General features: G+C 40.2%; 1 protein-coding gene across 16 annotated transcripts in view; it reads right to left on the reverse strand.

The window, feature by feature from the left end:
* Positions 1-1,356: 1,356 nt before the first annotated feature.
* Positions 1,357-14,748, reverse strand: part of GPATCH2L (G-patch domain containing 2 like) — a 38,891-nt gene continuing 25,499 nt past the window's right edge. For all 16 annotated transcript variants that reach the window (XM_084520580.1, XM_084520574.1, XM_084520568.1 and 13 more), the window contains 2 exons: positions 14,341-14,432; positions 1,357-9,429 (listed from right to left, as the gene is read on the reverse strand). In XM_084520580.1, the coding sequence (XP_084376706.1) occupies positions 9,257-9,429; positions 14,341-14,432 (265 nt within the window). In that variant the 3' untranslated portion in view covers positions 1,357-9,256. The remainder of the gene's footprint in view (positions 9,430-14,340; positions 14,433-14,748) is intronic.

Raw genomic sequence — 14,748 nt, forward strand, 5'->3', positions numbered from 1 at the left:
TGACTAAAGTATGCTCAAGTCTGCTCTTGTTCTCGTCTTTAGGTATGTCCCTGTCACTCTTCAATAGGATTGAATGAAATGAATGTCACTTAGCTTTCTGAAACTCTCTATACTACTTTATACAACTTTTCATTAAAAAAAATTAAGTAACTGCCATTACTGAAAAATTAGTTGACTTTGGTAGAGAACAAATTCTGTACTCCTAGATTTGAACTATCATTTATTTAGCTGTGTGAAATCCTCCATGAGTACATAGTAAGTCTACCTGTATTCATTTATAGTTTCAGGTGATTCTCTGAGCTGGAAAATTATAAAACAAACATGGTCTGAAAACACCAGTAGAAGATAAAAAACACCACTTGGATGGGACCCCACAGCCAGCCCGGCTACTGAAGTTACCACCTGCTTTTGCATGTAGAACTAAGGGTATATGAAAACAAACAAAAAAGTCAGCATAAAAAAAAAAAAAAAAAAAAAAAAAAGACATCCCAATTATCGAATGAAATGCTTCATTACAAAGAAAAAATGCAGGTACAGCATCTGACTATTTTTGACTGTTACCCACAGCTCACCATATTTGTCAAACTGGGGCACATCCTGTAAGACAATCTGTTCTCAAGAGCTCTTTTCACCTTCCTCCCAACAAAAATCAGCACATCCGACCAGAAACACTTCCCAGTTCCCAGAGGTGTGGCTTGCAGATGAGAGAGAAAAAAAGGTAACATTTCTAAAACTTGGAAAACAAAACAAATTAAAAGGACACACATAATATTGACAACTTGAAGTAGTTTCAAAAAGATCTTGATCTTTGTTTAAAAGCATTCAATCAGCTTGGATTCTAATTTTTCATGATTTATTCGTGGGAACAGTTAATGTAGAAGGAGCCCTACTTCCACAAGTATGTATAGCTATCAATTGGGGGATGAAAATACATGCAAAAGAAAATTCAAAGTCCACTGCTCGTTTGATCTTTGAAGCCACTGCTACCATGGTTAAAAAAATAAATAAAAGAACGAGGCTAATCAATCTTAAAAGGATGTTAGTGTTGGCAAAATAAACGGATATCCATTAAAATATCAATTGGAACTGACCTACTCATTTAAATGAAATCCTTTTTGGGACTGGGTAGATCTGAAGTGGTGACTTGGAAGTGAAAGACTACTTAAGAAACTCTGGAATCTTTTCAAACTCCAAACAGGGAGCATCACAATTGCCTAGAGATGACATCATAAAAAATCGGGAAACAAAATCATTGAAAAAAAAAAAAAAAAAAAAAAAAAAAAAAGGACATAAGTGAGTTACCTGAACTCCTTGACTTCAGTTTGCAGTTCAAAGGAAAAAAGCATAGTAACTTCATACAGACCCTCAGCTAACAGCTTATATTTAAGAAAACCGTCAAGGAAGCATGCAAATTATGGACATTGCAGTTCTGTAAATCTTCTTCAATGTCACTGTACCTTCTCCTACTTTCAACCCAGTTTGTTTTGTATCAGATACAACAATTCTTTCATAAATTGATTTATTTCCAGTTTTTATAATCAGAACAGAGATTCTGCAAGACCCTTGTTCAGAGAATACATGTTTAAGACAAAATAATACAAGCAAGAATCTTATTTACATGTTACCCCCAAAACAGAGTCCTACGAATCCAGAGTCTATTAAACAGTTAAATCTTATGACCACGTACAACATTTGTGACATGTACAATGTGGTTTGTTACAGGTTTTGAGCAGTAGACCTGTTTGCGAACTCTCTCTAGGTAAGCTGTCTGGGACAGAAGGAAGCTAGACTGAAACTGAAGGCTTTGGCTAACTGTCTGGTGTCACCAGACTTGAAAGAAAACTCGAAGGCTTCAGCAGTGCCTAGGGGCTCAAGTCAGGCCAGACCAGTCTCAGCTCACGGCACTCACACACCATGCTGGACAACAAGAGGTGCTGGCATGAGACATTAATACTACGTCCAGGGCTTGGGATTTGATTCATAAAATAGGTTAGGTTGGAAGGGACCTTAAAGATCTAAGCAACAATTTGAACGTGGCACTATTCCTTCACTATATCTTACATCTATTTTGGAACAAAGATAGCACGATGTATTTCAAAGCTGCACTCCACAAGGTCGCTGCTCCGTAAAGTTGTACAAAAAGTACAAAAGTTAGAGCATAGACTCCCAGAAAAGTGCTTCCTCTGGTCACAGCATCTCCTCTCAGGTGATTGCAGCACAACTCTTCCACAGGGAGAAACCTCCCATCTTGCTCTTTTGGTGTGATAGTGAAAGCTAAAGGCCATCACAGAGACACTTCTACTGAGAGGCAGCTTTTTATGCCACAAAAGAGGAAAGATGCAACTATCCTATCAGGGTAATAACCCACCAATGCTCTTCCTTCACTTGTCTCCAATTCCAGTGCAATGTTCACACAGTTGAATTTAAAGAACTGAGACAAAGCTGCTGAAGCTAAGCTTGTACATGGTGAATGCCACCCTGAGACAGCAGCCAGTACAGCAAGAACGAGGAAGTCCTCAGCAAGGAGCATCTTTCACTGAGTGATCGTGTGTCTCAACATTGCACAATTGTATGTCATTGTACTGCTCAGAAATCAACAAGCGTGCAGAAATGATGCATCATTTCAGATGGCAGAGGTAATTTTTTTCTCATCTTTGCACCTTCCCATGCAAATTTCAAGACAATTTTTTTAGTAACACCATAAAACTTCCACCACCATGGTTTTTCTCTCTGTTTGCCAAAAGATTTCCCATTTTTCAACAGATCTCTACAATGTAGAAAAAAAAGCCAGACTTCTCCAAGATTCTAAACCAGAAGCAACTCTCATTTCATGTAGACAGTAAAACTGAACAAAAGTGACTGGAAAATCCTATAAAATTGACCATTCGTTGCCTTTTAGATGCCTCTATATTTATCTCAGTGGTTTATATTTGGCTACAACACTCTTTCAAGGAAGCTGCTGCTGTCTTCAAAGCAAAGCCTGAAGATACAAAGAACCTACAGTTTCCACAGTGCTTTGTTCCATGGTTAATTTGTCCTTACTGTTCAAACCTCACACCCTATTTCTACCTTGAATTCATCCGACTGTTGCTTCCAGCTTATTTTTATGCCCATCTGCTCAAGATGTGAAATGCTTTATTTCTTGGTATTTCCACTTCCATTGGGGACTTTCTACTACACAGGCAAGGCATCTCTGATCCTCTTCTGATAAAACCAAAGAGACTAAGCTCTTAAGTATTCTGAATTAAGATCCTTTAGTCCAAAATTGCACTGTAATACAGCTAAAGAAACATGGTGCATTTCAGAATAATAACAATAATAATAAAGATTATTATTTCTAGGAGTCTGTGCATTGAAAAGCAGCTGTAAGAACTTTAGACTGAGTCTGCTGCCTCCATACCAGCGTTATGGTAGCATTACAGCAGTGTCTGGACAGCAAGGATTAACATGATGTGTGGTTACATGAATATATGAAGGCTGAATAGCAACGGGCAAGCAAGATTTCCTGCCTCTGTAAAGAATACTTTGTGCAGACACTAGAACTGAATGCAGATGAATGTGGAATACTGGGTATTTTCATGCAGGAATGGAATTAAAAGGCTGAATGACAAGTTTTATAGTGTGAAGCTTATGAATAATGACTTACATGTGTTAATGGATTACAAGTACTTGTTGGCTGTGTATAGCTAGTTATACAAGACAAAGAAGCCTAGTTGTAAAGGAAGAATAGGACTTCCCAAGCTTGCTGGAAAAAAGCATAACAAGAAAACGCCAGGATGACGATATCTAGGAAAAGAGAAGATGCGATTTCCTAATAGGGAGGGCAATTAATAACAAAAACTAAGGAAGATGAGTTACTCCTTACTTGAAGCTTCTGAAGTCAGATTACTTGTCCTTCTAAAAATATAATTAAATCCAGTTGCAGGATACCACAGCTAAAAGGTTCACAAAAGCTTTCTCCAGCTTTGGAGAAAGTTTAAGTCTTTTTTGTTACCTGGCACTGTGGCTGAGAGAGTGTAAAAGGGAGGTCTCGCTATATAATTCCTTTGTTCTCAGGTACCCCCTAGACATCCAGACCTGGCCACTGTGAGACAGAATACAAACTAGACAGACCTTCAGCCTGACCCAGTGCAGCCTTCCTTATGCTGTTCATCCCATTCCATCAGAGGTTACAAGGAAAAGAGGCCAGCTTTGCAAAACCCTGATCATCCTCATAATACTGGCAGCTCTGCTTTAAGACAATGAATACACTGGGTCACACACGCAGGGGTCAGCAACACTTTTTCCAATTACTTTCTGCAGATATATGTATTTTGCATCTTTCTTTCATATAAATGAAGCTGTACCCGTCCATTTTCTATTTCTACCAATTCTTTGAGTTGGTGCAAGAATTCTCTTTCTGGGTGTGCCAGTTGGCACGCTATTCTCAACACGCTACAGTCACACTAACAGCCAGGTCTGCACTTGGGAAGAAATTTTACCTGCGTTAAAATTGTGATGTACACTGAGGGTTCCCTATGTCTCCACAACACAAGTCAGTATGTTACCTGACTGAGGGCTCCAGGAACTGGTGCCAGTTCAGTCTCACCTGCCTGTGAGTCAGTTTACTTCCTTAAACAATGAGATGCTTTGGTATAGTTAAGAGGTTACGTTCTCTCTCTGTGCCAAGCTCTGTCCTTGTACTGAGTAAAAATTAATGGCTTAAGAATCTTGTCTTGCCTTCTGTAAAGCAAGTAGCCCCTTATGTTTTATACTCTAAGAAACTTTACTGCATTTTAAGGTACAAAAGCAGGATGTCTCCAATGCAAACACAAACTGGAATAGAAAGCAGTATTACAGTGAAAGCAGAATTTTGTCCTCCTTTGATATTTCCCTAAAATAGTATTACTTCTATAACCAATACCCCTACTGAAGTACATTTTCTGAACAAATGACTGGTAGCAGCCTTTACTTTTGTTTCACTGAAATTTTTCTGGTTCAGAAACTGATCCTGAAGACAACAAATCAAAGTTCTTATCCACTTTACAGAATTTCTTTTCAGATTCCTGGCACATATGTTGTGTTTTTTTTGTAGCATGTTCTTTCTTCAGTGCAGAGGGGGATTACAGTGTTAAAAAAGACACACAATCACTCTCACTGCTGCCCCTCCACCTATTTCCCTTCTCATCCTCTGCCCACTGAGCAGCTGTCCACAACATCCGCAAGGTAACAGCATGAGCTTCTGCAATTTGAAGGACAGCACTAACCATCTCAGTGTCATTATTCAGGAATGGTAGCAAGACACACCTCTGCACAGCACAATCACGAAGCTAATCTATCATTCGGTAGCACTACTCCCAGCCTCTTATGAGTTTCTCTCCAACTATTGTTTTGCTGCTTTCTTTGCTCTTTACTGCACCTTATCTTAAAATCATAAAACCATTCTTTTAATTTGCACCTCTCCAGTACCTATTAAACTGGACCTTAAGCCTCACTAGAGCTCATTGGAACTACTGGAAACGTGCAAAGAACAGCTACTTAAATGTGTTCCTCCCAGCTCTTTCTCTTCCACTGAATGTGCACCTTCTTGCCACACATACACAAAATTCTTTTTGCATAAGTGTCATTATGAGCTGGTCTCCACAATCTTTGAAAACTTGGGGGAAACTGCATGATGTGACAGGGGCAAGAAGGGCAGTATATTGTGCCTCTTTCTAAAAAGGCATTGAGGACCACCTGGGGAATAACAGATGAGTGAACCTTACCTCAGTCCCTCATAAGTTTATGGAGCAAGTTCTGGAAGCCATTTCCAAGCATCCAAAGGACATAAAGGTGACTAGGAACAGGCAGCCATATTTAACAAGGGAAAATCATACCTATTAATCTGACTGCCTTCTAGGATGAAATGACAGGCTCTGTGAAGGAGCAGAGGGCAGTGGGCACTGCTTACATGGACCTCAGCAAGCCTCTCATTGCAGTCTCTCACAGCATCCTCGCAGCCAAATTGGGGAGCTATGGACTGGACACAGCCCAGTATGAGAGGTCAGTGAGAAATGGGTTGAACTGTCAGGCTCAAAGAATAACAAACAGTGGTTTGAAGTGTACATGGTGGCAAGTTATGAGAAGCACGCCTCAGAAGACAATACTGGGATTGATGCTGTTCAGCATCTTCATAATGATGTGGAGAACAGAACAGAACATACTCTCAAAGAGAGAAGGAAAATATGCCATAGACAGGGGGAGCTGCTGATATGATAGAGGGCGGGGATACCATACAAAGGGACCTTGACAGACTGAGGAGACAGAATCCTCCTGAATTCCAACCAAGGTAGATGCAGATTCTTGTACCTGGGACAGGTTTAAGGAACCTGCCTTGGAGGAAAAGAGATGAAGCAACGAACCCAGTTCATTCATTTAAGAACGCTGCAAGTATTCAAAAACTGAATGAAGCTACTGGAGTATGAAGATGAATTTAGATAAACACCCTGGAGGAACAAGATGAAACATGACATGTGATTCATATAGCTTGTCTGCCAGTCAGGAGAATCAAATTTGGTTGAGAGCCTGACTGACCTACAAATGGATTCCAGTGTAGAAATAGGAAAGACAGGGAAGCTACAAGAATTTAGGTCTCCCAGCACTTCCAGGAAGCTGCCATAGCCAGAAGCATGATTAATCAAGACAAGGCCTGCTGTAGTTACTCTTCAGTAGCACGACAGGTACATTCAACCTTTAAAGGCAAGGAGGACCTCCTAGGAAGCTTACAACCTTAGGGCTTACTCAGATGAACAGTGCCACTGACCTCAATAGGAAAAGCTGATGATAATTTATCTTTCACTGCCCCCAGAGGAAAATCATGCGAAGTCTGGTGTCCTTCCTCCCAAGAGGGAGATGAAGGCTGTCGATTCCCTAACACCTCTTGTAAAGGTTTTAAACTGTCCTGCCACCACAAAAGAAACAGTATTGCTCTGAAGAATACTTAGAATATATCTTGCTGTATCAGAATTGTTCTAAAAAAGGGGAACATAGAAGACCAGATTTTAAAACTGCAACTAAACGCTTGGTAACTGGAATGAGTCCATTAAATAGACTCAAACCAAGAGAGGTTGTGGAAGAGCCTTCATGAGATAAACACTGAATTGCACAAATGCTCTTTCAGAGGACCACTCCTTGCAAGTTGGGTTACAAAGCTCTAAACCAAAAATTTATTTGCTGGCTGTCAGGAGAATGCAACCACCATTGCCTTCACTGTGCTCACAAGTACAAGACAGACAATTGCCTACTTTTCAGGTTTCCTTCCTCTTTATAAATTCTAGATCACAGGCCCTCCAAGTGTTTAGACTTCTTCCATTACCTCTCAAGCATCACTGAGCCAAGTGCTCCAAGTACAAAATAAGACAATCCAAGGGCTGCTTTAAAACAGGAACACTCCTCATTCCACAAAGCCTTCGCTGCTTGTCCCATAATCCAAACTGACCTCTGTACACCTTTGGCAAGGTAAAAAGGCTTTCCCTGTTCTAAATAGTTCTAAAATGTACCACTAAAAACAAAATAATATTTTGAGGGGGATTTGCATGGGCAGATCTGACAGTTTGCTTGGGCTGCGAAATACAAATCCAATTTGGATCTCTCCCCAAGAATAAGTAGGTATTAGGGGATCAGACACAGGCCGTGTGTCTATAATGTAACTGTATTTGTCAATCATGATTTAGACTGAGCTGTTCAATTTTTTGTTTTGTATGTTATGACCATTTAACATATTAATACATAATTAAATATAAAACACTACCTTATAGCTTTGAAATCAAATCTGTCCCTCAGCTATTTGATTTATAAGGGAGAGGCAAACACTGTAAAACCACTAAAAACACTGCAAAAAAAACAGTAAAAACAGCGCTAACTGCACCTTCGCATTCAAAATGAATTTTACAAGCTTCAGTTGCCCTGTCTGGAAGCTCCACCCAGAGAGAAAAACAAAAGTAATTGTGTGCATACAAATATGTCCTATTTTTAAAGGACTTGGGAACCCATGAGGCCACGGGCCCTTTGACATGTGCTATACAGGTATATATCCTAAAACTTTAGCCCAAAATAAATTCCAGGCAGAGTAACTCAATAAAAGTACATGTAATGCGATCATGAATAGATGAAAAAGAGGGGAGAAATCACTATCCGTATATTCTGCGAGAGAGAAGGTAACAGAGGACCAAGTGAAAGCATTACAAAGAGAACAGAATCTCTTCTGTGTATGCTGCAGAGTAAAGTACAATCAACAGCAGGTGGAGACACCTCCAACAGATAGAGCAGACAATGCTTTTTTGAAGGGAGTGAGAACATGAGACATATATGGTCTGATCAGTACCAAGAAGGTTTTGAACACAAGTGACACTTCAAATGTTTTTTTGTTGTTGTTGTTGTTCAGTTACATGGTAACTTCGATGGAAAATGTCCTGGGAAATGCAGACAGTCTCTTTTGAAGTTAAACACTGAGAAACAGAAGTTAGATATAACCTCTACCATACTTGAAGGATATTTGAGGGCCCAGGTTCCTTTCCATGACACCAGCTTGCACATTTATGTCCAAGTGGTTCTTCCAAATCCTTATCCAGTAGGAGATTTAGGAAAGAACATGCAATACACAAAGCAAGATGAAAGACATTCAGAAGACGGGAGAAGGAAATGGACCGTGCTGTCAGTGAGCCTGGGGCAATTTCTGAATGGACAAGCACTGTATTTGCTTCACTAGAAGCAACATAGTTTGAGTTCATTCACACATGGCCTAAAAACATTCTGCTACTACAGAATTCAGGTTCCATGTTTTATCTCGTTAGCATTCCCTCCTAATTCCCCAGCCAAGAAATCTTCCTGGCCTTGGAGAAAGCAGGGGGACTTTCACACAGAAAATGCCAAATGCAGTAAATAAGCAACATGTCCATGGATGAATATAGATCAAGATCTGAAAATCCAAAAGATTCTGTATACAACCCAGCACATAGGAGCTGGCATCAGGGAAGGAGATGAATGCATAATAAATACAGCAATAGCAAGAACAGTTTAAAAAGTCACCGCAGTCCCAACACTGATTACCTTTTTTTAAACACAGATTCACAAACATCGTTTAGATATGCGGGGCACGCAGATCTATCTGGATGACGGCACGCATCACGTGCCGATACTGAAGATATCACTACTGCCAAACAAGATGTTTGATGAAGACATACACCAGAGTCAAACACTCCCAAAATCCAGCAAGCTTTTACAGTTGCAATGGTTTCTTTTAGCTGTATCCGGGGCTCTTCTCTGGCGGCATTTTAAAAAAGTTAGTGGAGGCAGCAATAGTGGCTTTCTCAGCTGCTGGTGTTTTCCCTGTCCACTCAGAGTTCTGGGATCTCAGGGATGTTGTTGCTGGTAGGTCTGACTCTGCAGCATCCGTGTGCACAGATAAAGTCGCTGAAATATAAAATTGCAGGAAAGGGGGAGCAGAGGAAGAGAATAGGAAAAGGAGATTAAAAAAAAAACAAGTTAGAACAAGTGATTTCATGGCAAACTCCTCATATATATCATTACTTATATAAGGGTGCTATTGATTGAGTTCCTGCAAGTTCTGCCCCCTCCAAATTCTTTGAAAGACAGGTTCTTGAGAGCATTAGCATCCTTGCCCTGATGATTCCCACATTTAGAATTCCAAGCTACCACTAACCAGTCCCCTTAGTCAGAGTTCCTATTGAAAATCAACAAGTGTCTGAAAACTTGACAATTTTCAGGTTGAAAAGCTCAGTTAAAGAAGAGAACATAGGTCACCATCAATACCAATGGTACCATGAACCTCCACATACATCCAATGTGGTAAATCAGACTATTAGAACAAGAAGCTACCTGGCTAAGCAAGGCTGCAATCCATTCCCATTTTCTCAATACAAATGCTGCTTCAAAATGGGACAGGCTATAATTAGCAGGAAGGATTTGCAAATCCACAGCTCAACCAACCAGTAACCCAAATTTCTAGAATGATTGCAAGAAAACCTAGAAATATGAGAGTTTGCTCCCATTCTCGGTATCCTGAATCACAAGCAGAACAGAGTAATGTAATAATTGTGTTTTTATTACAAGCTGCTTCTGCTGCTCTGCAGTGGATGGAAGATAAAGAGGCCGTAATAAGCCACAACTAGAGGACTGACTGCTTTGAAGTTTAAATAAAAAAATAGCATCAAGGGCTGAGGTTCCACACTCAGTAGACCTGGATCCCAACAATCTTGCTCGTGCACATCCAAAACAGTGAGTCATTTCCACACAACCACAACAACGCAGCTGATAACAGCACACACAGTGTTCTACTTGTAGCCCATTGATTTCCTCCGTCTGAACATTCCAAAAAAAAAAAAAAAAAAAGAAAAACTAAGCAAAAGTCCTTAAGTTAATAATCACCACCGATATTACACCACTAGCAGCCTCCCCACTTGGGCTCTTCATCTTTGATCAAAGGAAAAAAAAACAGGCTTCTTATTATGGGGTGCCATCACAGCATGGGAACAAGCAAATGCATTATCAAGAAATAAAGGGCAAAATTCACTAAATTGCCACTACTCAGACTGTTCTCTAATACGCAGTTTCAGAAGCAGTTGTTACCTTTTAGAATTTTTTTAATTACTTTATAAGTATGAATGCACCTCAAGACAGACAAAATCTATTTATGAGGATTTTTCCTCCAGACTCCCCCCTACAGTAATAAGTGAATAAAATGTGAGTTTCCACACACACTGCTACGTGTGTAAGGTGACTAAAGCACACAACTGCTGAACACCTCAGTGGAAAGCTGGACAATTGTTCACTACGTATTTCATGACCATCTATACTTGTGGTCTGCTCTGAAAAATGGAAGACAGATGTGACAATCTTCATGAGATCCCTTTCAAGCTAGAGAATAACTACAATGAGAAGGAAGTTTTACAAAGCATTTTTTGAGACAAGCTCTGCTATGCCCCAGGGGACATTATTCCAAATATATCTCACTGAAACTGAGTTTACTGAATACAAGGACACTACCCTTGTGTTTTGAAGCCCCTAGCCTTAGATCACTGAAAATCTGAAGGATTTTTATCACCATAGACTTTCCACTTCCCTAGGCATGGTTGCTGGTCAATAAATTGGATGAACTTTTCATCTAATCCAGCACAGCCACTCTTTCTCACCGCCAGATTTTCTTATTCTACTGCCAAACTACACCAGTCAGACTTTTGTTCTTGCTTTGTGGAAGCCTCATGCTTTAGGGCTCTCACACTGCTGAATCACGCAGCACAGAAAGCACGAACTTTAATTTTCAATCTCTCTCAACACTTGCATGTGACAACTTATTTTTGGTAGTAACAGTCATCCCCTGACGTGCAAATGAATTTTGAATTTTCTGGCAATTTTTTTTGTTGCTCTCAGCATCCAGGCCTTTTTCCAAAATGTTATTCTTCAACCACAGCTGTGGTATTTAGGCTAATTAGTCTCAAAGGGTGGACAAATAATGGAAGTTTAATGCTGTAACAATAGAGACCTAGGCACTTCTGCTACAACAATACATGTTTTTTGATGTTTATACAAAGGTCTCTAACAAAGCATCCTTTACCAGAACCCATAACTACTGTCATAAAAGCATGTGAGAAGACATGGAATAAACCTAGCTTGCTTGGCTCCCATATAATCCTATCTCCAGCTCCCTTCTCTCATTCCTGCAATTAGAAGGGAGCTAGCATCTACATCTCATATTCCTTTTATTAGCATCTTCTGATTTCAGCCAAATTCAACTCAAAACTTTCAGTGGATGGCGGTGGCAGGGGAGGCGACAGGGGAAGATTTGTAGCTGCATGTTTAAGAAAGAAGCTAAATTCATCACAATGACAGGGGAGAGTGTTGGCAGAGATTTGAGCTATTTATTCTTTTAGGAAAATCCTATAAAGAATGACACGAGGAAGCCTCTATCTGCAGTCTTGTTCATCACACTAGTGAGGAGTCCGATAACAGATGTATGCAGTAGCGTGATTTAGTGCCGGGAGCTGGCCCCTGATGTGTATTAATACAGCGGCAAAGCGGAACGAGCCCCTCTTCATCACTCATCTCTATAAAAGAGGTGGAATCCGAGATGGCCCGATGTTCGGCAGAGCAAGCCCATTTGTTCTGCTGACTGATGGAGCCAGCTCAGGCTGTGTCCTTCACCTCCATGGGGCACTCAGGTTGCAAAAAAGGAGATCACTGAAGCAGGACCTGGTCAACAAGTGAGACGGGAGCAGTTGGACTCAGCTAAGAATCTATTTAAAAGTGAAGAAATCCAACACTGCGTATGCATGCAGTGACAGTCATGGGCTTGTGTTCTGATTCACCCATGTTTCATCTTTTGAAAAAGGAGTAAGACACCACAAACAGAGCCTCTGTAGTGAGAAAATGAGGCTGCCATGATTCCTCAGGGACAGGGGAATCCAGGGTAGGACATTTATGTAGCGACGAGTAAATGTATACAAGGCAGAAAAATCTCCATCTGCCTCACCAACGTCTAACAAGTCTAAGAGGCTTCAGTTAATTCTACATTACTGCAGAGTAATCCTGTGTTAGTGTTATTTCTTCAGACATTAGTCATTCTGCAGTCAGATCACCTTCGGTGGAAATAATATCAGTTTTTAGAAGTTTCCAAGTTACATGCCCAGGTTGTGCTCCAGCTGCATTTGAGAGACTGCTGTGGAAAGTTAGCTAGGACTCAGCTGCAGTTACCCTATCACATGAGTTTCTTTCTGCAAGCACTGTAGCAAACCCTGCCCATCTGTTAATGTTGCTGGGGCTGTTTTTATAAACAGGGTGTAAGGCAGAGCTCTTTACCATTTCTACCTTTAAAGATCCTGCAGCACTTCTCTCTTGATGATCAGCACAAGCAGCTTGCCCAGCTTCCAGCAACTACACCCTCCTTCCTTAATTTGCAATACTGTTTTTCTCCCTCATCCTCCCTAAAAGATTGTCAGACATCTGTGCTATATTCCATTGCTGAATTCCACTCCAGATGCAGCTTCAGCTCTGTAAAAAGATGCTCACTATATACTCTGCCTAATCAGTTAAGTAAAATGTACATAATATTTTGAAACATGCATGCATTAAAGTAGAAGCTCTCCCTATAGAGCATGACCAGCAATGCAGTACAGAAGTTACACTTCGAACAAAAACTACACAGACAGGTAAAAACATCTCATAATGAGACACTAGCATTCATACCAAGAAAACCTAATACCTCAGAACTAGAATTCTGTGGCTACCATACACAATTTTACTAACCCTTTCACTTCAGAAGTCTGAGTACGCTAACACAGGATATTCAAAAGCTAGAAAAGAACATACTAAATAAACTGTCAATAACAAGTAACACTTCTGCTGAGCAACAGATTATTAATGTTCTTTTCTTTTTTAATATGGAACCTTTTAGGCAGTCTGCACTCCAGACCTATGACTTGCAGAGAGAGGACAACTTTCTTCCCTATTTCATTATTCTACTGTCTATCACCAGCCCAACAAAGAAACCCAAACCTCATTTCCCTCTATTCATCACCAGTTTCTTTGGCCTTCATGGTTTTCACATCACTATTTTTCCCATCAGTTCACCCAATTCTTTGTCAGTGGATTACAACCATAGTTTCTTAATGAGCTAGTTGCGAGAACATCAGTCACTTGATAGCAGGCAAAATATTTTAAGAGGTGGGGTAGGCTGAAAGGCCAGAAGTCAGTCTCCTAAAACCTTCTGTGTTCTGTGGATTTACACTTTTAAAGATTCTGATGAGTAATCACTTTCCAGAATTAAATCATAGGAAAACACTACACCCCCAGAGCAAGAAAAAGAAAAAAATTGACTACTTTCACCCACAATGGTAAGACAACTCCAAGGGAGTTAGGTCTTCTCAACTAATGATCATATAAAAATTACCATATTTCTGCTCCTGCCAAAGTGTCCAGAGGCACCCTGAAAAAGGGCACAAAGCCACCAGCTAATGTCAGCTCGACACTGAAGGCACACACTGTGTACACCAATCACCTTCTTATTACCATATACTGCATAATTTAGGAACAGTGGAAATAACACCTTCTGGCAAAACAGATTATTAGCCCCTGCACAGTGGAGCATTAAGTTACCTTACTATAACTACATTATGAAGGATTTGTTTACTTGGCAGCTTTTGATGCTCCACAAAACACACATGATATTCTCTTACATGTTGCCTTTCTCACACTTGTATTTTTAGTTTCAAATCAAGGTAATGCTATTTTTGACTGTTCTGACTCTGGCACTCTGCCCAAGAGGGACACAACTTTAGAAATGCTGGCAGACAGATAAATCCAGGTTACCTGATGTTGGGCTGGATGTGGAGGCTGCAGCTGGCTTTCGTTTCCTCTTGATGTCCCTTGAGCATGGTGGTCCCAGGTGTACATTTGCTTGCCTACAGAGAAATTAAAACAGCCAGTTAAACTCTGTTCCAGCATCACCTTCCCTTGAAACTCTGGCCAGTCATCCTCCAACCCTCCTCCACAACACCCTCTTAATCAATAGTTAATGTGAACCAAGAGCTTCTCAGGGAAGTTTTCCTCAGATTTTTTGTTAACATTACATTATGCTCACACTTCTTTTAAGAGCACACAAACATAAGCTGAGCAAAATAATAATTATTTCCTAGCAATTAAAGGATCTAGTTTTGTATTCACTTTTAAATAACCTTTGCATAAGTAAAGACAAGATCAAGCAGAGATATGAGACAC

The sequence above is a fragment of the Aythya ferina genome, assembly GCF_964211825.1.
Source record: "Aythya ferina genome assembly, chromosome: 5".
NCBI lineage: Eukaryota > Metazoa > Chordata > Aves > Anseriformes > Anatidae > Aythya > Aythya ferina.